We start from the raw sequence: 22,790 nt of genomic DNA, 5'->3' as shown, positions 1-22,790 counted from the left end.
CAAGAAGCTATTTAAGTTTTAATGTATTGCTATTAATTAAAATAAGTCAGTTCATCAGTTACAACAGTCATGTATGAACTGCTCAACAGCCACAATGGCTAGTGGTTACCATATTACACAGCGCAGATATGGAGTTATTTCCTTCCTCACAGAGCGTTCTATTGGACACTGCTGCTTCAAAGAGCAGAAGAAAGTCAGGAACAAGGAAACAACTATTTTAACTCTGTTAGGCTTGACCATGTCATAGCAATTCACAGTAACCAAGTGGTAGAGTCCAACTCAAACCCTGTTGTTTTGTATGGAAGGTTGAGTAGTTACCATCTTTCTTTTCTCCCCATTGAAGACAAATTTGATTATAAGATTAAAAACAAAAACAAAGCCACACATCACACAGTTTGGCAATTTCAGGGCAATCAAAGTACAACAGGTGTTTCCTTGTAGGCTGCAATACTAAGGAGCACATTCTAGATACAAATTGAGTTCATATTTATTTTATTATCACTTAAATAAGCCCTCACATAGTATTGAACACAATTTATCATTACCTCAAATATTTTCTAACCTGACTTCCTATCTAGACTGTAAAGGTTTAATAATAAATTTTTAATTTGTAAAAAGTGGTTATTCAGTGAATTTAGGTAACCAATAATCCCTTGTAATGCTGATGAGCAGCAATGAAGTACATCCCTGTACTACCCAAATCTCTAACATCCAGAAAAGAACTGCAGCCAGTTTAAAAAGGATCCTCTTAAGTGTCACAGTGTCTGGTTTATAGCAGGTCTCTGATAAATGTTTCTTGAATGTCAGATGAAATTTTCATTGCTTTCAGAGTGTTGAACGAGGACATGCCTTTTCTGTGTGTGAGTCAGTTATATTTGTCTTTTCCACTGACATTAAGTTAAAAAACAAAGTACACAGTAGAAATGCTATTCTAAAGTGATGTTCATATAGTTCATGTGAGTATGGAAAGTGGCTATCTTTGGATAGAATTAAGGTTCACTTATGAGTTTTTGTTTTGTCCTCCAGATTTGTTACAATGAACTTCTATGCAATAAAGGAAAAAAGTTTTAACTTAGGGTTTCCATAGCTCTAGATACTAGATTTACAAATAAGAATTATTTTAGCAGTTGACAAGTAATCTGGTAATGGACAATTTTCTTTAAATGAAATAACCAAAGGGCCATCAATTAGAGAAAACAGCACTGAAATTACTGCAAAGAATCTTATAGCATTGAAAATCTGAAAATTTACCTTAAGTTGGGCCAACATACTTGTTTTTCATTTGAAAGGCATTTTTAGCATGTTTTCAACAAGATCACTTTAGCTGACTCTCTTGAGCATACTAACAAATAACTCACAAATAAGACTGCAGACATAATATTTTAAATCTCAATCAGAATATCAGATTTTAAAATGTGATATACTTTAAAAGATTTTAAGTTTGTGAGAAAGTCTCAAACAGACTGGCACATGTACCCTTCATTATATATCAACTCTGCTGGGAAAAAGCAACATTGGAAATCTTGTATATCATGGATGTGAGCTCTAACCGTTATTTACTAAGCTGACTTTAGTCCTCAGAGAGGCCAAGCATTTATAAAATGATCACGCTTACAATGGCTATTTGCTTCACGTGTGTTCTACTTCCTAGTGTGGACTTGAAGTTTCCATGCCACTGTGATTATCCATTTTAATAACCTAAGCACTATACTTAGAATGGAAGCATTCTATGGAATAAACTGAGAAGCATGTCTATTAAAGTTTATGGCCAAAAAAATAAATAAATAAAGTTTATGGCCACTACGTTATACTACTATTTAACTTAATTCTTTCTAAATTTCAGATACCACGACAAGTGAAAGCTATCCACCAATTGGGAAAGTAAATGGTACACTGTGCCTACCAGGACATATCAGTTTAATGAAGTTTTAATCTGTCTTTAAACACTGAAAACAAATTGTAATCTATGTTATTCAAATTTAAAAACTAAAACCTGCACATGTATTTAAAACATTTTTTTAAAATGCCCACCATAACTATTATATAATACACAATCAATAAATAATCATTATGCAGGCCAATTTACCCAACCGACCCACCAATCACAATAACTAAATGTAGAATCTATTTACTCTGCCTACACTTTTAGCTTATACATTTCAAAAATTAACATTATTTTATTCCTAAAAAAGATGACTACATCAAGAAGACAAATGTTAAAATATTTAAAAATTTTAAAGTCTGACAACAGCAAATGTTGAAGAGGATATGTATCAATGAGAGGGTTTATGCAATGCTGGTGAGATATAAATTACCACAATGACTTTCAAAAACAATTTGCCATTATTTTAAAAAATTAAACATTCACATACCTTAATACCCAATAATTACAACTTCTATATATATCCTAGAGCAGTGATTCTCAAAAGTGAGGTCTCTAGACCAGCACCATTAGGATCACCTGGAAGTACATTAGAACTTCAAACTCCTAGCCTCACCCCAGACCTAATGAATCTAAAGCTCTGGGGAATGAGGCCCAGCAATAGTTGCTCAATTCTTCCAGGTGATTCCAACGCATGCTAAAGTTTGCAAACCACTGCCCTAGAAAGATGCTTGCACATGTGTGTACCAGGATATACAGTAATACTCGTGGCAGCACTGTCAATTTCATGGCAAAATATAAAGAAAATAAACAACCCAACTGTCCACTGACAGGAGAATGGATAAACTGTGATAGTATTTGTATGTACTTTGTATAATTATTATAAAGCAGTGAAAATGACTAAACTATCAGTATGTGGGACAATATAGATGAAATCTTAGAAATATTATACTGAATGAAAAACTCATGTCCAAAAAGACTATGTAGGGCTTCCCCGGTGGTGCAGTGGTTGAGAGTCCGCCTGCCGATGCAGGGGACACGGGTTCGTGCCCCAGTCCGGGAAGATCCCACATGCTGCGGAGCAGCTGGGCCCGTGAGCCATGGCCGCTGAGCCTGCACGCCTGGAGCCTGTGCTCCGCAACGGGAGAGGCCACAACAGTGAGAGGCCCGCGTGCCGCAAAAACAAAAACAAAAAGACTATGTACAATGTGATACCAATTTAGGATATGATATATCCCAAAGCTGACAAAACATATAGTTTACTTATACATACATACGTGGCAAAACTACTTACTGAAAAAGAATTCATGAAATTGGCTGCCTTCATGGGATATAGGAAAGTAGACAAACACATTAAGTTTTGATAATATGCTATTTCTTGAGCTGTGTGGTAAGTTTACTGATATTCATTATATTATTTTCCTTTTAATTTTATGCATATTAATATTCTTTATTGTATTCTTTTATATGTATCAAATACATTTTAAAAACGTTTAAACTTGAAGAGCAAGTTTCTTATTAATGTTTAGATTTCAATAGACAAAGCTTTACATAGATTTTCACCTTTCTTCAACTCAACACAATGAATTCAACTCTGGAAACTCTGTTAATACCAACAACACATTTCTGACCTAATATCAAAGCCAGAAGAAAACAGGTCTGGGACCAAGACTGTAAACATCAGTACAGAATTAAGATCTATTTCATATCCCACTATATCTGCAGTGCCTGGCATGGTTCCTCCTCAAAGACGGAACTCAGTCTAAGTGTTGACTGAATGAATGAATAAGGTATATAAAAGGTCTAAAACTGGCACAGCACATTATTGAATATTCTCAATTAAAAAAAAAGCAACTTATGTCCAAGATGTACGGAAACTTTGAATTTACATCGGGTTGCTCAAAAGCCACTCACTACATTCAGAGATCCAAGTTCTCATTTCATATTCCTCGATGTCAACTATTACACAGAATGTTAAAAGGAGAACAACGGGAATTCTGAGGCATATGGAGAGAGGATGAAAAGGTTCAAACCCGACTCTTCTGGAGCAACTTAAACTAAAATGTAAAGATCCCGTTTTTTTTAGAAATATGGCCTTCAAATGTTTTTCACTATGTACCCCTTAAGTAAAACGTTTTTGGGCATGGCCTCAAACATTTGTATACTTATTTATAAAGTATATACCACTGTCAGGAAGAATATAATTTCCCAAATGATAAAAGGACTTTTACTGACTCAAGACGATGAGTAAACCATTAAAAATCCCGTAAATATTTATCATTAAGCTTAGTGAACTCCTGCCAAATTCAAGGTTGACTTTATACATTAAAAGAAAAAGAAAAAAAAAATCCGAAACTGTCTTTGTGTGCTGGAAAGTACTTTGAAATATCTTGCTAATTGAGATGACCTCATCCTATTATTGGCTAATATCTCAAAGAACAATATACACTTGGGGAGCAATTTACTGTTAACAGCAGTTATTAAATTGGACTTCAAATAGTCTTCTTTAAAATTTGGCACTTTTTGCCCTCTTCTCCGATCTATAAATCCACTGTTTTTTGTTTGTGTTTTTTTTTTAAAGATTGGCATTTTTATTTATAAATTTGTTTATTTATTTATTTATTGAGTTGTGTTGGGTCTTCGTTGCTGTGTGCAGGCTTCCTCTAGTTGCAGCGAGCACGGGCTTCTCATTGCGGTGGCTTCTCTTGTTGTGGCGCACGGGCTCTAGGCGCGTGGTCTCAGTAGTTGTGGCGCACGGGCTTAGTTGCTCCGTGGCATGTGGGATCTTCCCCGACCAGGGCTCGAACCCGTGTCCCCTGCATTGGCAGGCGGATTCTTAACCCCTTTGCGCCACCACGGAAGTCCCTGTTTTTTGTTTTTAATCTGAGAGTTTATATTAGAAGTGGCAGCCCTGCCATTTCTCATGGCTTACTTGTGCTTGCCTAGTTAGTATTGTCTTTGATCTGCATCTTATTTGAAGGAATCTTGTCAAGCCACTTGGCATTTTGGTGAGGGTTAATTTAGTGAAAACGGTATAATACACATCTTAACCTGGCACATGTAAGCTTCACCATATAACAATATGCAAGACGGAACCAACCGGTGAAGAAGCGACTGTCAGCTTTTCCCATGTGAACGTCCGGCCTCCTTTCAGAAGACCTGAGACCAGCTGACATTCTCAGTCATTAAAAGCACCTGTGTCGGGCTTCCCTGGTGGCGCAGTGGCTGGGAGTCCGCCTGCCGATGCAGGGGACACGGGTTCATGCCCCGGTCCGGGAAGATCCCACATGCCGCGGAGTGGCTGGGCCCGTGAGCCATGGCCGCTGAGCCTGCGCATCCGGAGCCTGTGCTCCGCAACGGGAGAGGCCACAACAGTGAGAGGCCCGCGTACCGCAAGAAAAAAGAAAAAAAAAAGCACCTGTGTCTTTCCAGATTGGACAAACCAAGTCTTAATATAATTTTATATCTTTAAGTAAAAGATATAAATAAAAGGTGTAATATTTCTTCTTAAACTCTACTGGATCCACTTGCACGCCCCCTGTGGTGGACCCTCTCACTCTGGAAAGCACTGTTTTAGAGAAGGCACAGCCCCCTCTTCAAAACATTTAGTAGTCACACTTATGTTTACTCAGTGCACAGAAAAGTCAAAAGTCTATGAGGTAGTCCCCTGCTGTGACTCTGTGTCTTCCTAACCCCAAGCTTCACGGCCCAGGCTGGCAACCACTGAACAAGCTTTAAAGGAGGGAAACTTATTTGAAAAAGACAGGCATTACTCTTATGGCCAGGAAACAAAAACAGAGGCTAGGTAAACAAGGAGATGATGAAAGTGACACAGACATTCCAACCGGTGGATAGGAAACCAAACTCTATCTCCTTGTAGTGCTATCAGCTCCATGAAAAATCATGTCAAGATCATGCCAACCCTGACGAAATACAGTCACTATTTATACAGAAAATACATGTTACGTATTATTCTGCTCTCTTTGGTCAAATAAGAGTAATTATAATATTATTTTTTTAATCAGCTTAAGGGAGAGGAGAGGAAACACTGACAAGTTTGGCACAGAATGTTTTCCAGTTAAGTAGCAAGGATTATGGCATGACTTATTTTTAATATTGAATCATACTGGTATTCTCTAGTTTGGGTTTTTATAATCTTTGTAACATAAACACATTTAACTATTTGAGTTTTTTCCAATTCTCTAGCAAAATATTTTTAAAGCAAATAAAATCAAATCCAAAAACCTAACCTAGGGCTTCCCTGGTGGTGCAGTGGTTGGGAGTCCGCCTGCCGATGCAGGGGACACGGGTTCGTGCCCCGGTCCGGGAAGATACCACATGCCGCGGAGCCGCTGGGCCCGTGAGCCATGGCCACTGAGCCTGCGCGTCTGGAGCCTGTGCTCCGCAACGGGGGAGGCCACAACAGCGAGAGGCCCGCGTACCGCAAAAAAACAAAACAAAACAAAAACCTAACCTAGTCAAAAGTAAGTAGCTTTCAGAAAAAAGCCACCTTATTAAAAATATGGCAAGACTAAGCCAGCCAACTTTTGACAAGAACAAAATTCAGTAGTTTCAGAAGAAATAGTTAAATATTTATGGCTGGGTCTAAACATGTTGTCTTTCAGGAATAACACAGCAGAGATGTTAAATAAAACGGTCAATGAGAGATCTGTTTTTGAGAACGTACTGCAATTGTAAGCTTGGATCTACTAAATCTTTCTTCCCGTAACAATATATGTTTTAGATTATGAGTAGTAATAAACAGACAAAACAGGTACAGAAAAAGTTAAAAAGGGTCAGAAATAATGTGAATCTTGGGAAGCCTATTTTGAGGCAGCATTTATGAAAATTCAAGAACTTGAATTTATTATGCCAGTTCTGTTTTTACATGAGTATTAAATCTCTAAAACCAGAAGAACGCAACATTATAGTCAACACACTACAGTGAGGTTCAAATTTTTACAGCACGTTCACTCAAAACTGCAGAGTAGCTGGAAAGCCATTTTTTTAAACCGTGGCACAATTACGCTATTTAAAAATGTGCAATGTTTCCGAAAGATGCAGGAAACAAACCATTCTGGCTAATGAAACAGGGAGCCCAATCTATCTTCATCTCAGACTCACAAGGCTTAATTATTTCTAAACGTCATTTAGCCACACCATAAACGTCTGCCTTAAACAGTCAAATTTTCCAAAGAAGCCGAACTTTCATGGGTGGGGCAAGAGGCTGAGAAGGAACAGGATTCATGTTGGCTTACTCCAGCGTTGGAAAAATATTTAGCACCACACACTCAACAAAGGCCTAACACAGCAAAGAGCAATGTCCAATCAATCCATTTTGGTCTATTGTCCTAGTCCTCTACGGAACTAAAATACGGCGAAAGACTAAAGCGAGTACAAAAGTTTGACGGCGGCGGGGCTTGGGGCTCCTAAAGTGGGGGAGGGAGGGGGACCATCAAGAAAATGTCACCAATTTTCCATCCGTCTATTGGCCCTAGGATGGGAGAGTGTTTTACTCATCCACGGAGAGAAAGAGTTGAAATTCTTTTCACCTGATCAACCTTACACGCCTTAGTCGTTACGGCCACTTTCTGGAGCAGACCATTACTCAGCACGAAGGTGGGAACCGGCGCCTTCTGTAGCCAGGGGTGGGGGGCAGCGGGGTCTTGGGGGAAGTGGGAAGAGGAATAGAAGCATCAGGTGACAGCGGCCCCCCCACGCCCTCCGAGTCCTCTGTTCTCCAGGACCCACACCTGGACTTGGGAACGACTGAGCACAAGTTGACCTGCGCGCTGGTCCCCAGAGCAGCTGGGAAGTCCAAGGGCAGGCTCGGGCTAGGGATTCCGGGGGTGGGGGGGAGGCCGCGGGGACCCGACGTTCGCCTCCTCCTGGACGCCCCCCACCCCGGCGCACGCCCACCTCCCCGCTCCCAGCCCCTCTCCCCAACTTCAGCCCTCAGCCCTGTGCGCCCGCTCCGCACTCCGCTGCCCTCGCCCCCAGCAGCCGGGCCCGCCTCGCCTCCTCCCGACCCCCTTACCTTTCCATTCTTGGGGCTGCCGTTAAGGAACAGGGTCACCCGCCTCATCGCGCTGCCCCCACTGGGTCCTGAGTGAGTCGCCACCCTCCCACCTGGCTCTCCTCCCACCTTTTTCTTTTCCCGCCCTTCCCCTCCCTCCACCCACTCGGACTCTCCTCCCTTCGCCACCTTCCTTCCCTTACAGACACACACACACAGGCACGCACTCTCCTACCCACACCCCAAGGTTGGCGGGTCCTCCTTCCCACCCCGCCCCTGGGCTCCTCAGTCAGCCTGGGGCCCTTCCCCCACCCTCCCAGACTGACTCTAAGCTCCGCCAATCAGCGGGCAGCGCCGGCCAAAATTCAGCCAATCATCGCCCTGCACTGGGTGGGCTCTAACTAACCCAGCCCAGGTGGAAGGAGGGAAGAGAGGCTGCAGTCTAGCCGACGGGGAAGGGTTATCAGCCAATCAGAGCTGAACCTGGAGCCGAACGGCGGCTCAAAGCGTTACTGAGCAGGCGCATAGCCAACACCAGGTAGAGCTCATCTGCATACGGAGGCGGGGCTTGAGGGAAGAGGCAGAGCGCTGGGAGAGATCCACAACCAGTCAGAGCCTCCCAACTTTAACCCCTCCCACTCGCTCAACCCACCGAGGAAACGGCTGCGGTCGGGACTGGCTGATTGGGTAAGAGCCAGCCCGTCGTTCTGTCAGGATTGGTTCAATGATTCTTTTCGAAGTTCGCAGCATCCAATCGAAAGGCCGGGGACGGAACCAAACGGCTAACGAGATAATTCCTCCGCGAGGCTCTCACGGAAAATAGTTCCCGGGGACGCAGGTCAGCAGTGGAGCTCTCTGGACAGTGTGTCAACTGCGGCTAGCGCTGGTGTTTCTCCGAGCCCACGAAGCCACTCCTATTCCTGGGAAGGCGAGGTAGAGGTCTGGGAGAGTTCGGTGCGCGCGCGCACACGTGCGAGTGGCGTGGGCGTAGAGATTCTCAGAGTAACGCCGGGACGCCGAGGAGGCGGGGCCGGCGATTTGAATCGGGCGGCGGGCCGCGGCCGGGCGGAGGGGAGGGTATAGGTAACGCCGGCTGTGGGGTCTGGGGGTCGGCGGCCGGGGACCAGGTAGCCCCCCGCGGCTGGCTTGGCGGCCGACAGTTACTTTCTCGAGCGAGCCCATCAGGACCAGAGAGCCGAGGTCTAGAAGGCAGGACAGCCACGACACTCATCGGCGGAGTGTTCAAAATAAACCCGAGGGAGGTAAGGCAAGCGGCCTGGTTGGGAGTTCCGAGACAGTAGTGGCGCAGAGCTGTTTCTTCGACGTGTTTCTTAGAAGTGTGTTCTACTGGATCACCCGCCTGCTTTTTAAAATGCAGATTTCTGGGGCCCAGCCAGACCTCCTGAATTAGAATTTTTGGGAATCCGCAAAGCCGCTTCTCCAACAGGGTGCCTGGATGATTCTGATGTTCGCTAAGGTTGGAAAGCCTTGGCTTTATTGTATGGGATCTGCTTTGTTTCATCCCGAGCAGCAGTTTCCTCCATTTCTCTTTAATTTGAGCTCCAAAAGTAGTCTCTTGTCATCCGTTTTCGTGCCAGTATAGGTTGTATTAGAATTCAGTCTTGAAAGAGGATCTCGATCAAATCACATTAATTTTGGAGGTGGGGTTATTTTTCTTTTTTCTCTCTCTTTTTTAGATGGATGATAGTTCAAAAGACAGCAAGCCCCTTGAAACCAAGGAGTCTGCTATTAATAACGCTGGTATGTAGTGACCTGTTGTTTCTTTGTGAAATTTAAGGTTTAGGTGTTTATCTTGATAATGATGTTTAGACCCTACATGTTGTCTGTTTCAGAAGACACCTCTTTCATTTTGGGAAATGGGAAGCTTGTAACTCCTCACAAGCCTGCAGCTGAAGTGACTCCTAATCGTTGCATGTCAGATGCTTTTCAGTCACCTTTGAACTTTTCCACAGTAACTGTGGAGCAATTGGGAATTACACCTGAAAGTTTTGTAAAGAACTCTTCAGGTAAGAGATGTTCTTCTTCTATTGCAGTGCCTTTAAAAGTTGAAAAATTAAACTCTATTTTGTTCACTTACCCTGTGTATCTTATTACTTTATCTAAATTGATTGACTCTCAGACTTGCTGGATCAGGGAGATCAGGGTCCCAGGGCACCCAGCATGATACTGTTCCTAAGTCACAGCTACGCTCCAGGCCCAAACTGGAAAAGGACATGTGTGCGAGTCATTCTTTGACCCGACACATGGGATACAGGAGTGTGTATGTGAAAATAGTAATACATTTTATGGTCATGTATGGTAAAAATGAGAGAAAGTTGAAGGGCAATTAAGAAAATATGACATTGAAAGACTGGGGCATACCTCTTTCAAAATCTCAAACAGAAAATTGACTCAGGCTAATCTCCCTTATGGAATAGAAATGAAATTCACCTGTGAAGTCTGATTTAGCTGAAGAAACAAATAATGGGAATGGAATTAGAGAATAGAATTTAGAAATGGAGGGTAATGGGGGACTTGAAAATCAGGGGGCACTAGACTAGTAGTACCTGATGGAGACAAGACCGAAGTGGATGCCAACCTGTGTTCCCTTCTCAAGAACATCATTCTTAGACCTTTGAAAAGCTAAACTGCTGAAGGTAGACAAGTATCTAAGAGAAACAAATTATTTTGAACAATTGAGGACATGAGAGTGTGTGCCTGGGGGGAGATCGTCCTTGGGGATCAGAAAAAGAGACATTTTTAGTCCAAAGCAATCCATTACCAACTCTGTGCAGGAAATAAGAAACAAAAATGAGACCTGTTAATTCAAATGTATTCATGCATTTGTTCCACAACTTTTTGATAAACGCCTGCTATGTGCCAAGCACCGCTCCAGGGGCATGGAATAAATCAATAGACAAAACAAAGGTACCTACCCATCTGATAATATGTGCACAATTTTGCCTGTACTTTTCCACTTAGATCCCTGTACGATGCGTTCATCATATTCTCTCCCAGGCTGGTGGATCATGGGTATTCAGGGCATGATTACTGATTGCCTTGTTTTGTTCCAACTTACAAAAGAGTTTTTATTATAGGAAAGTCATCATCCTACCTTAAAAAATCCAGACGACGCTCTACAGTTGGTGTTCGGGGCTCTCCGGAAACAAACCATCTAATTCGTTTCATTGCCCAGCAGCGGAATTTGAAGAATGCTTCTTTGACCAAGAATTCCCCTTGTCAGGTATGGTTTTCTTTTTTAAGTTCCGTCATGAATTCTTCTAGGAGTATGTTTTGCTCTGTTAGAAAGCTTTTGTACAGTGTTGGTACTCTCCAGTGCACCTCATCCGTTTTGGATCTGGAGAGAGAATATTTTCTCTGTGTCTTAACAGAGATTGTGCGCTTAGTTTAAATGTTGATGTTGAGCGTGGTTCTATTAAAGGCTATGAGATCCTGGATAGAAATGGTGTTCTGGAGGCGCTTTCTGTTTCATTTTGCACATTTTTGTCTAGTTCATGTCTGTTTTTCTCTAATGAGGTGAGGCAGTGTTTTCCGACCTTTTTCTTTTAATATTTTGTCTGTAAGTGTCTAATACTTTTGTGACTACTGTGTGTTGACATGTAGGGGCAAGAGTTCCCCGCACCCCCACCAAAATGTATTTGGGATAACCTTGTGGAAAGGAGGGAAGTGTTTGTTGATGGGGAAATATGTAGATATTTTTGCAGATTTTTATCAGAATAATACATGCTTCTAAAAAAGTCAAAGAGTACAAGACTTGCTATGAAAGACAGTCCCGGGCTTGCCCTTCTTTGGCTCGTTTGGCTCTTTTGGTATGGGCCTTCCTATTTTAAAAAGTACTTTTATTGCCACTTCTTTATTTTTCGTTTTAGACCCTGTGTATACAGGAGGCTGTTTAGTGCAGTGCAGGGCTTCTCAGAAATTATCTGCAGGTGCCTGGGAATACCTGAGTCCCATCCAAGAGGTCCATGAGGTCAAACTATTTGTTGAAACAGCACTAAGGTGTTATTTGCCCTTTTTCACTGTGTTGATGTTTGCACTCATGGTGTAAGAGCAGTGGTGGTTAAAACTGATGGCATCAAGCAATCATTTTACCTTCAACCCTGTTCATCGTTTACAGAAAACAATAATAAGGCCAGTTTCACTTAACATCCTTGATGAAGCAATAAAAATTATACATTTTATTAATTTTCAACCCTGGAATATTATGTGTGATGGGAAGTAGACACCAGGCATTTCCAAAGTATATACCGAAGTGTGGTGGATGTTTCCAGAAAAGTTATGGATATGATTGTTTGAGCTGTGAGTTGAACTAGCCACTTTTTCATGGAACATCGTGTTTATTTGAAACTGACTGACAGACATGGTTAGTCAGACTTGGGAACGTGGCTGGCATTTTCTCAGAAATGAACAGTGAACCTGCCACTTCAAGGAAAGCCAGATATTTCTTACCAATGAAAAAAATTCGAGTTTTTGAGAGAAAATTAGAATTTTGGAAAACTTGTATTCATGCCTGTGATCTTACTTGACAGCTTCCCAATGGCTGCACTTCTCTGATGGATCAGTGGGGATATTAATGTGACGTTTGGGTATTGCACAGTAAAATATGTTAACATTTGGAAGATACACATAACTGAGTGAACCAGTATTTTCTACGCGACCAGTACATGCAAATTATACCCTCAAGTTGCAGGATAGGCCCATGGATTTTAACATAACAGAATATGAAAAGTTCATTGATAAGATTTCATATTTGACATTGCAACTAACGTTTAAGAAATCTTCATTGAATTTTGTGTTGCATTAAAGGATATCCACAATTCTGGAAAAGCTGTTGAAATATTCTTGATAGATATAACGAACGTGAACTAAGAGTCTTTGGTCTGCTCAATAATTCTTTAGGGTGTAAAAACTTCTTGAGAACTGTGTTGGGGTATATGGGAACATGGCCTGTGGAGCTGTATTGTTGGCGTCTGATTCTAGGCTTTATTATTAGTTAATTGTGACTTTTGGCAAATTACTTGAATTTTCTGTTCCAGTTTCCTCATGTATAAAACAGGGGTGATAATGTAGCAGGGGTTTTATGAGGTTGAATAAATTAATAGATATGAAGTACTTACAACTGTGCCTGGAACATGGTATGTTTTATGCTATCATTGTTGTTATTTCTGTGAAAAATGAGGATTTTGCTCTCACATCTCCTAGCCATAGCTGTCCTGACACTTTCCTCTTCCTGCCTTCCTACCAGTACAACCAGTTACAATTTGTGTTTAAATTAGGGTTTAGTATGTATTATCTAACCCTATAGATATTTTTCATGAATTGCCATATGGTGTGTTAGGGCCATATTTCCTTTCTTGCATGATTTTTGTTTTTCCTGTGATTAATAAGTACTTTTTTTTTTTTTTGGTTTAGTCTTTTAATTTATCATGATGGACTATCTTTCACTGTGCATTGTTGAGGACATTATAGTTTTGTTGAAGTTTTCTTCCTTATTTCATGGGGTCTCATTTTGCTACCTAATTATTTTAGGTTCTGGCTCATTCTCAAATCTTTCTTCAGATGCCGTGTGATCCTTGACTGTTCACATTTGAAGGTGCGACACTTTAAAAACTGACTGGGAGCTAACTGTGTGTGGTCTGGCTCTGTTGGCTAGTGGATTTCCATGTAGGACAACGGGGCCACTTTTTCAGTGAAGGAACTCCCAAATATTAGAATCCTGTGGGTACTTTCTCTTTGGCAGATCTGTTTTCTTTGAGGGAATTCCTGGGGATGTAAACCTGAGCCCTAGAACCATGGAAGGCAAATGTGGAAAGTGGCTGGAGGTCATTGAGAAGACTTAGACAAACTGTTTTCAGTACAGGGCCTCCTATCCTTAGCTGTTTAGATCTCATAGAGTCCTAAAACATAAAGGTTCCCTCCAAAACATAAAGGTTCTTTGCTATTTGTGGAGAGATCTGTGGGTTCAAGTGCTACTGATACAGCTTCAACATTGCCCTGGACCCTTGTTTCAGACATATTGAATATCTGATGCTTTAGATAACCTGAGCCTTTCTGGGGGTCTCTAGCAAGTCTGCTTGTTTCCTGTTATCAGACCACCCTAAGGAGCCCCTGTCAGTTTCAGCTTTCTCTGGACTCAGTCGGTTTTTGTTTGGTGACATTCCATATCTGCTGTTGATTTTTCTTTTTTTTCTTAAGGATATACATACACATATGTACATAAACACATCCCCACACATATCACATGACTGTACTTATTAAAAGAATTACTGGAATATATAGTTGTAGTATCTAGCATTGAGATATTCAAGAATGAAAACAAGAGTAGTGGAGGAAAGATGAAGGATATATATTGCAAAATGATCACCGCACATAGTTACAAATTCTTTTTTCCCTGTGATGAGAACTTTTAAGATCTACTCTTTTAGCAACTTTCAAATATGCAATACAGTATTATTAATTATAGTCACCATGCTGTACATTATTTCCATGACTTATTTATTTTATAACTGAAAGTTTATACCTCTTGACCCCCTTCACCTATTTTTTACACACTCCCAACAACCAGCCACCAATCTCTTCTCTGTATTTTATGAGCTTGGTTTGACTTTTTTGTTTTCTTTTGTGTGTTTGTCTTAGATTCCACAGATAAGTGAGATCATATGGTATTTGTCTTTCTCTGATTGACTGACTTAGCGTAAGGCCCTTGAAGTCCATACGTGTTGTTGCAAATGGCAAGGTTTCATTCTTATGGCCGAATAATATTCCATTGTGTATATACCACAATTTCTTTATCCATTCATTCATCAAGCGACAATTAGGTTGTTTCCATATCTTTGCTGTTGTAAATAATACTGTGTTGAACACGGGTGTACATATATCTTTTTGAGTTACTGTTTTCCTTTGATTAAGCACCCAGAAGTAGAGTTTCTGGATCATATAGTACTTCTTAATTTTTTGAGGAACCTCCATACCGTTCTCCATAGTGGCTGCACCAATTTGCATTCTGACCAGCAGTGCACAAGGGTTCCCTTTTCTCCACATCTTCACCAACACTTGTTCTCTCTTGTGTTTTCAGTAATAGCCATTCTGACAGGTATGAGGTGATATGTCATTGCGGTTTTGATTTGCATTTTCCAGCTGATTAGTAATGCTGAGCACCTTTTCATGTACCTGTTGACCATCTGTATGTCTTTGGAAAAATGCGTATTCAGATCCTCTGCCCATTTTTTAATCAGATTGGTTTTCTGCTGTTGAGTTGAAGTGAGTTCTTTTTATATTTCGGACATTAACCCCTTATCAGACATATGATTTGCAAATTTGCTCCCGTTTGTGCAGAAGCTTTTTAGTTTGATATAGTCCCACTTGTTTGTTCTTGCTTTTGGTGCCTTTGCTGCCTTTGCTTTTGGTGTCAAATCCAAAAAATCATCACCAAGACTTATGTCAAGTTGCTTATCACCTATTTTCACCTAGGAGTTTTACAGTTTCAGGTCTTATGTTCAAATCTTTAATCCATTTTGTGTATGGTGTAAGATAGTGGTCCAGTTTCATTCTTTTTTGTATCTGTTCAGTTTTCCCAACACCATTTATAGAAGAGACTGTCCTTTTCTCATTGTATAGGCATACCCCCTTTTATTGTGCTTTGCATTTTTAAAAATAAATTTATTTATTTATTTTTGGCTGCGTTGGGTCTTCGTTTCTGCGCGCGGGCTTTCTCTAGTTGGGGCAGGCGGGGGCCGCTCTTCGCTGCGGTGCATGGGCCTCTCACTGCAGTGGCCTCTCTTGTCGTGGAGCACGGGCTCTAGGCGCACGGGCTTCAGTAGTTGTGATCCGCAGGCTCTAGAGCGCAGGCTCAGCAGTTGTGGCACACGGGCTTAGTTACTCCACGGCATGTGGGATCTTCCCAGACCAGGGCTCGAACCTGTGTCCCCTGCATTGGCAGGCGGATTCTTAACTACTGCGCCACCAGAGAAGACCCCTTTTTTTTTTTTTAAACAAATTGAAGGTTTGTGGCTACCCTGCATCAAGCAAGTCTACTGGCACCATTTTTCCAACAGTATTTGCTCACTTTGTATCTCTGTGTCACATTTTGGTAATTCTTGCAATATTTCAAACTTTTTCATTATTATCTTTTATTATTATATCATATCATTACTATTAAGGTGATCAGTGATATTTGATATTACTATTGTAATTATTTTAGGGCGCCACGAACTGCACCCATATACGATGGCGAACTTAATTGATAAATGCTGTGTGTGTGTGTGTGAGTGTGTGTGTGTGTTCAAACTGCTCCACCAACCTGCAATTCCCCCATCTCTCTCTCTCTCTCCTTAGGCCTTCCTATTCCCTGAGAATAACACTATTGAAATTAGGCCTCTAACTGTTCAAGTGAAAGGAAGAGTTGCACATCTCTCACTTTAAATCAAAAGCAAGAAATTATTAAGCTTAGTGGGGAAGGCATGTCAAAAGCTGAGATAGGCTGAAAGCTAGGCCTCTTGGCCAGTTAGCCAAGTTGTGAATGCAAAGGAAAAGCTCTCGAATGAAATTAAAAGTTCTACGCTAGTGGACACACAAATGATGAGAGCAAAACAGTCTTATTGCAGATATGGAGAAAGTTTTAGTGGTCTGGATAGAAGATCAAACCAGCCACAACATTCACTTAAGCCAGGGCCTGATCAAGAGTATGGCCCTAATTCTCTTCAGTTCTATGAAACCTGAGAGAGATGAGGAAGCTGCAGAAGAAAAGTTTGAAACTAGCAGAGGTTGGCTCATGAGGTTTAAGGAAAGAAGCCGTCTCCATAACATAAAAGCAAGGTGAAGCAGCAAATTATCCAGGGGATAGATCTAGCTAAGATAATTAATGAAAGTGGCTACACTAAACAACAGATTTTCAATATAGATGAAATAGCTTTACATTGGGAAAAGATGCCATCTAGGGCTTCCATAACTAAAGAGTAGAACTCAATGCCTGGCTTCAAAGCTTCAAGGACGGGCTGACTCTCTTGTTAAGAGCTAATGCTGCTGCTGGTGACTTGAAGCTGAATTCAAAGTTTATTTACCATTCTGAAAATCCTAGGGCCCTTAAGAGTTTTGCTAAATCTATTCTGCCTGTGCTCTAAAAATGGAACAACAAAGCCTGGATGATAGCATATCTGATTACAGTATGGTTTACAGAATATTTTAAGCCCTCTATTGAGACCTACTGCTCAGTAAAAAGATTCCTTTCAAAATATTACTGCTCATTGACAGTGCACTTGGTCACCCAAGAGCTTTGATGGAGATGTACAATGTGATTCACGTTGTTTTCATGCGTGCTAACACATCTATTCTGCAGCCCATGGATCAAGGAATAATTTTGATTTTCAAGTCTTATTACTTAAGATATACATTTTGTAAGCCTCTAGCTGCCATATATGGTGGTTCCTCTGGATCTGGGCAGAGTAAATTAAAAACATTCTGGAAAGGATTCATTGTTCTAGATGCCATTAAGGACATTCATGATTCATGGAAAGGGATCAGAGATCAAAATATCAACATTAATAAGAGTTTGGAAGAAGTTGATTCCAACCCTCATGGATGACTTTGTGGGACCCAAGACTTTGAGGGGTTCAAGGAAGTAACTGCAGATGTGGTTGAAATAGAGAATTAGAAGTGGAGCCTGAAGATGTGACTGAATTGCTGCCATCTTATGATAAAACTTTTAAATGGATGAGGAGTTGCTTCTTATGGATGAGCAAAGAAAGTTTCTTGAGATGAAATCTATTCCTGGTAAAGATGCTCTGAAGACTGTTGAAATGATGACAAAGGATTTAGAATATTACATAAACATAGTTGATAAATCAGCTGCAGGGTTTGAGAGGATTGGCTCTAATTCTGAAAGAAGTTCTCCTGTGGGTAAAATGGTGTCAGACAGCATTGCATGCTACAGAGAAATTGTTTGTGAAAGAAAGTCAATCTATGTGGCAAACTTCATTGTTGTCTTATTTTAGGAAATTGCCATAGACACTCCAACTTTGAGCGGCCACCACCCTGATCAGTCTTTGAGGCAAGACCCTCCACCAGCAAAAAGATTGCTGCTCACTGAAGGCTCAGATGATGGTTAGCATTTTTTAGCAATAAGGTTTTTTAATTAAGATATGTACGCTGTTAGACATAATGCTGTTGTGCACTTAATAGAATACAGTATGGTGTGAACATAACTTGTATATGCACTGGGAAACCGAAACATTTGTGACTTGCTTTACTGCAATATTCACTTTATTGTGGTGACCTGGAACCTAACCCACAGTATCTCCAAGTTATGCCTGTAGATTCTTGGTTCCTTTGTTGTAAATTAATGGAGCATATATGGGTTGGCTTTTTTCTGGGCTCCCTATTCTCTTCCATTGACCTATGCATCTTTTTCTGTTTTGATTACTATAGTATTATAGTTTGAAATCAGGGTGCATGATGCCTCCGGCTTTGTTGTTCTTTCTCAAAATTGCTTTGGCTATTCAGGGCCTTCTGTGGTTCCATACAAGCTTTAGGATTGTTTGTTTCATTTCTGTGATAAATACTGTTGGAATTTAGACAGGGATTGCAGTGGATCTGTAGATTGCTTTGGGTAGTATGGACATTTTAACAATATTATTTCTTCCAGTCCATGAGCACAAAATATCTTTCCATTTATTTGTGTCTTTTTCAGTTCCTTTCATCAGTGTCTTATAGTTTTCAGGATGCACGTCTTTCAGTTCCTTGGTTAAACTTATTCCTAAGTGTTTTATTCTTTTTGATGAAGTTGTAAATGGGATTGTTCTCTTAATTTCTCTTTCTGATAATTCTTTATTTGGGTGTAGAAACACAACATTTTTGTATGCTTGTTTTGTATTATGCAATTTTACTGAATTTGTTTATTCTAGCAGTTTTTTGGTGTAGTCGTTTTCTATATATAATATGTATCTGCAAATAGTGACAGTTTTACTTTTCCCTTTCCAGTTTGCATGCCTTTTCTTTTCTTTTTCTTTCTTTCTTTCTTTTTTTGCCTAATTGCTACTTCTTGATCTTTAAGTGTTATGGCATTAGTTATAGACTTCCCATTGTGTTCAGTGGAAAGTTAGCCCTCTTTCTTCCTCATACCTTTTATCGTAAATGTATATATGCACTTCCCATCCTCTCTAACTTCCCAATAGATTGGTTACATCAGTATTCGAATGTTTACATCATTATGACCATGTATGTTATTCTGACCTGTTTTTCCTTATGCATTTGTCTTACTCTGTCCCTTTAACTCTTCCTAGACCCCCATGGCATCCCATTCCTATGCCTGTCCATCACAGCAAAGCTCCTTGAACAGCCATCTGTCCTGTCTTGCTCCACTTCCTTCCCTCCATTCTCTGCTGTAGCCACTCCAATCGGACTTTTGTTTCTACCACTCCATTGAGAAGACTCTTGTCACTCTTGGCCCGCATCTTGGCCAAGACAAAGATTAAGTCTAAGTTTGCATCCTACGCAACCTTGCCTCAGCTTTTGACTGAGTTTAGCTACTCCCTCCTTGAAGCGCTTTCTTTGTTTCTGGGATACCACACTGACCTGATTTTCTTCCTGTGTCACTGTCATCCGTTCCTGTGTTTCATTTGCTTATTCCAGGCCTTCCAGTTTTCCCCTCACAAATGCTTGAGCTCCCCAGGGCTCTTCTCTGCCCCCTTTTCTTTGCTTTCCTTAGGTAAACTAATCCTTTGCTATGGCTTTGAACATCATCTATAGGCTGATGACTCAAATGTCTAACAGTGGCCCAGAGTTCTGTAGAGCTCCAGACTTAGATACCCAGTTGCCTATTCACCATCTGCCTTTGGGTGTTCCAGTAAGCATTTCGAGTGTTACATGGCCACCGCCAAACTCCAGGTTTCCATCCCCCACGAGATCCTCCGGTCCACTTCCTCATCTCAGTACACGCTGCCGTCCAGTCGCTCAGGCCAACAACCTACCAATCTTCCTCGGTTCCTTCCTTTTTTTTTTCCTTTTCATCTCCCACATCCAACCCATTATTACCTTTTGGCTTCATTTCAGAAACCTATCTGTAATTCCTCATGTCCCCCAGCTCCATTGCTACAACCCTAATGTGATTTCTACCTGAATCACCAGCTGCTTCTTCATAACTGGTCTCCTTATTTCCCTCCTTCCCTGGTCCGTCCACCATCCCACAGAGCAGTCAAAGAGATACTTCTAAAGAATGAATCAGATCATTCACTCTGCCTCTTAAAACCTTCCCATGGCTTCCTGTTATGCCGTGAATTAAACTCAAACCCCATCTTGAAGCCTTGAGTGCCTCCCCGATCTGAGCCCTGCCTATCCCTATTCTCAGCTCGCCATCTCCTGCTGTTTTCTGGGCATGCGGGCCTTCTTCCTGCTGCATCCTCCTTCCATCTCAAGGCCTTTGCTCTTGTTCCGGCTTGTTCTTGCAGAATGCCTTCCTCCCCCAGTATCTTCCCTTAACTACCACTTTCTGTTTCAGTTCCAACTCAGATGTTACTCCTGACAGAGCGCTGTCCTGACTCAAGTAAAGCAGCACTGTTATTACTAAATCACACTCCTTTTTTTTTGCAGTACGCGGGATCACCCCCTTTTTTTTTTTTTTTTGCCACACTCCTTTTTTACCTTCTCAGTGGCACCTCTTGTACCTGAAACTATATTAATATGTTTTCAGAGTTTCACTCTAGAATGTAATTTCCCCCTGTATCCTGAGCCCCTTGAATAGTTTCTGGTACGTGGAAAGAATGTTGACTGACCGATACAATTCCTAAGACAAAAGCATCAAAAATGCAGTACGTTTTTGAATGCTTCCTTTACTTTTTGTATATGAACATTGTTCTCTTTCTCCGTCAGGAAACAGAGAAACAACAATTTTAAAAATAAATTTATTTATTTATTTATTTTTGGCTGTGTTGGGTCTTTGTTTCTGTGCGAGGGCTTTTTCTCTAGTTGCAGCGAGCCGGGGCCACTCTTCATCGCGGTGCGCGGGCCTCTCTTGTTGAGGAGCACAGGCTCCAGACGCGTAGGCTCAGTAGTTGTGTCTCACGGGCCTAGTTGCTCCGCGGCATGTGGGATCCTCCCAGACCAGGGCTCGAACCCGTGTCCCCTGCATTAGCAGGCAGATTCTCAACCACTGCACCACCAGGGAAGCCCAGAAACAATTTTGACTGGGGAACCTTTAATTTGTTTAAAGCAGTATTTCAAAATGCTCCAAACTCCTAGCACATTAAACCTAACCCTCCCGTGTTCAAATATAAGTACAAAAAATGTACATTCAACGTAAATTGTATGACTTTGGGGTAAACCCTTTCTCTATATCTCAGTTAGGTAAGAGTTGACCACCAGCTTTTTATAAATGTTATGTGCTGTTTATGTCGTAAAGGTTTATATCATCAACGATATTTGAATTTAAATTTTGTGTTATTATGCAACAGAGTTTGCTTTATGAAGGTATTTAACTGGGAATAGAATCCAGTGTGTGAGCAGATTCACCATCAAACATGGCTTCAAGATTTTAACTGATTTTTCTCCATATGATATCCTAAAGGGAGGTAATTTTTTTACTTTACTTTCGCCTCTTAGCATAATTTTTTAAATTGGTATAAGCTCCAAATCAGTGGAAATATGTTAGTCTAAATAATAAAGGGGAAAAAAAACCCCTAGAGAACCTAACCAGTAATTTATTTTACAGGTGGCAGAACTATTAAATTGTATATTGCTTACACTTGTCTGGCACTTCTGTCCCTGCTAATACCAATTTAATTTGACCACTCTTTGGTTGAAATCCTGTTAGCAGAGTTTCCAGAGAGCTCCTATGCTTAGACCATTTTTTAACTATTTGGCTTTGTAGTTTCAGTGAATGGCTAGCTTTTAGCTCTAAGGAAGTAAGCTCCCATGACATCAGGAAGATTTAGCTAGGGGGTGCCAGAGGGGAGAGGGTATATGTGGGTGGGTGTCGAAGCTACTTCAGAACATCTGTATATTGTTCTGGCCCCTGGGGAGAGGGTGTGTCTGGATGGAAATGAATAGAGACTAGGTTGGATGGAACTAGTTATGCTGAGACCTACATGTGACAAAGGTGCCATGCAGATCATTTTCTAAGGATATTTTTGGAAAACTTTGGTAAAATTTCCAAATAGACAAGTTCTTCCTATCCCTTCTTCCTTAGCCCTGTCTCCAGGATTTGATGCTTTCTTGTGATCTCCGTATAGTCTGTCTCTCTCTCTCTCTTTTTTTTTCTTTTGTTGTTCTTATTGGGTAAACTCTTTGCTAACTGTACAGACATAAAATTCTTACTGCTGATTTTAATTTTTATTTTGTATACAATTTTTAAAGGTTACACTCCATTTAGTTATTACAAAATATTGGCTATATTCCCTGTTTTGTTCAATACATCCTTGTAACGTGTCTTACATCCAATAGTTTGTACCTCCTATTCCCCCACCCCTATATTGCCCCACCCCAGCCCTGTAACAGCTAGTTTGTTCTCTATATCTGTGAGTCTGTTTCTTTTGTGTTAGACATTCACTAGTTTATTGTGTTTTTAGGTTCCACATATAAGTGATATCATACAGTATTTGTCTTTCTCTGTCTGACTTATTTCACTTAGCATAATGCCCTCCAAGTCCATCTTTGTTGCTGCAAATGGCAAAACGTCATTCTTTTTTATGGCTGAGTAGTATTCCATTGTATACGTATACCACATCTTCTTTATCTGTTGATGGGCACTTAGGTTGCTTCCATATCTTGGCAATTATAAATAGTGCTGCTATGAACACTGGGGGTGCATGTATCTTTTCGAATTAGTGTTTTTGTTTTTTTCAGGTGTATATCCAGGAGTAGAATTGCTGGGTCATATGGTAG

General features: G+C 40.9%; 2 protein-coding genes across 9 annotated transcripts in view; one reads left to right on the top strand and one right to left on the bottom strand.

Annotated features, from left to right (window-relative positions):
• KCTD9 (potassium channel tetramerization domain containing 9) overlaps positions 1–8,118 on the bottom strand; it is a 53,244-nt gene extending 45,126 nt beyond the window's left edge. Inside the window, exon 1 of one of the 2 annotated variants that reach the window (XM_004270675.4) lies at positions 7,920–8,118. In XM_004270675.4, the coding sequence (XP_004270723.1) occupies positions 7,920–7,967 (48 nt within the window). In that variant the 5' untranslated portion in view covers positions 7,968–8,118. The remainder of the gene's footprint in view (positions 1–7,919) is intronic. The other variant, XM_033429783.2, reaches the window with a different exon arrangement.
• A 748-nt stretch (positions 8,119–8,866) lies between these two features.
• The window catches only part of CDCA2 (cell division cycle associated 2), a 52,844-nt gene continuing 38,920 nt past the window's right edge, over positions 8,867–22,790 (top strand). For 4 of the 7 annotated variants that reach the window (XM_049710893.1, XM_049710892.1, XM_033429779.2 and 1 more), the window contains exons 1-4: positions 8,870–9,160; positions 9,596–9,659; positions 9,752–9,925; positions 10,997–11,142. In XM_049710893.1, coding sequence (XP_049566850.1) covers positions 9,596–9,659; positions 9,752–9,925; positions 10,997–11,142 — 384 coding nt within the window. In that variant the 5' untranslated portion in view covers positions 8,870–9,160. Of the gene's footprint in view, positions 9,161–9,595; positions 9,660–9,751; positions 9,926–10,996; positions 11,143–22,790 lie in introns of all 7 variants that reach the window. The other 3 variants (XM_033429782.2, XM_004270676.3, XM_033429781.2) reach the window with 3 other exon arrangements.

This window comes from Orcinus orca, chromosome 6, assembly GCF_937001465.1.
Source record: "Orcinus orca chromosome 6, mOrcOrc1.1, whole genome shotgun sequence".
NCBI lineage: Eukaryota > Metazoa > Chordata > Mammalia > Artiodactyla > Delphinidae > Orcinus > Orcinus orca.
Note: the sequence above shows the minus strand (reverse complement) of the source record. Positions and strands in the feature narration are given on the sequence as shown.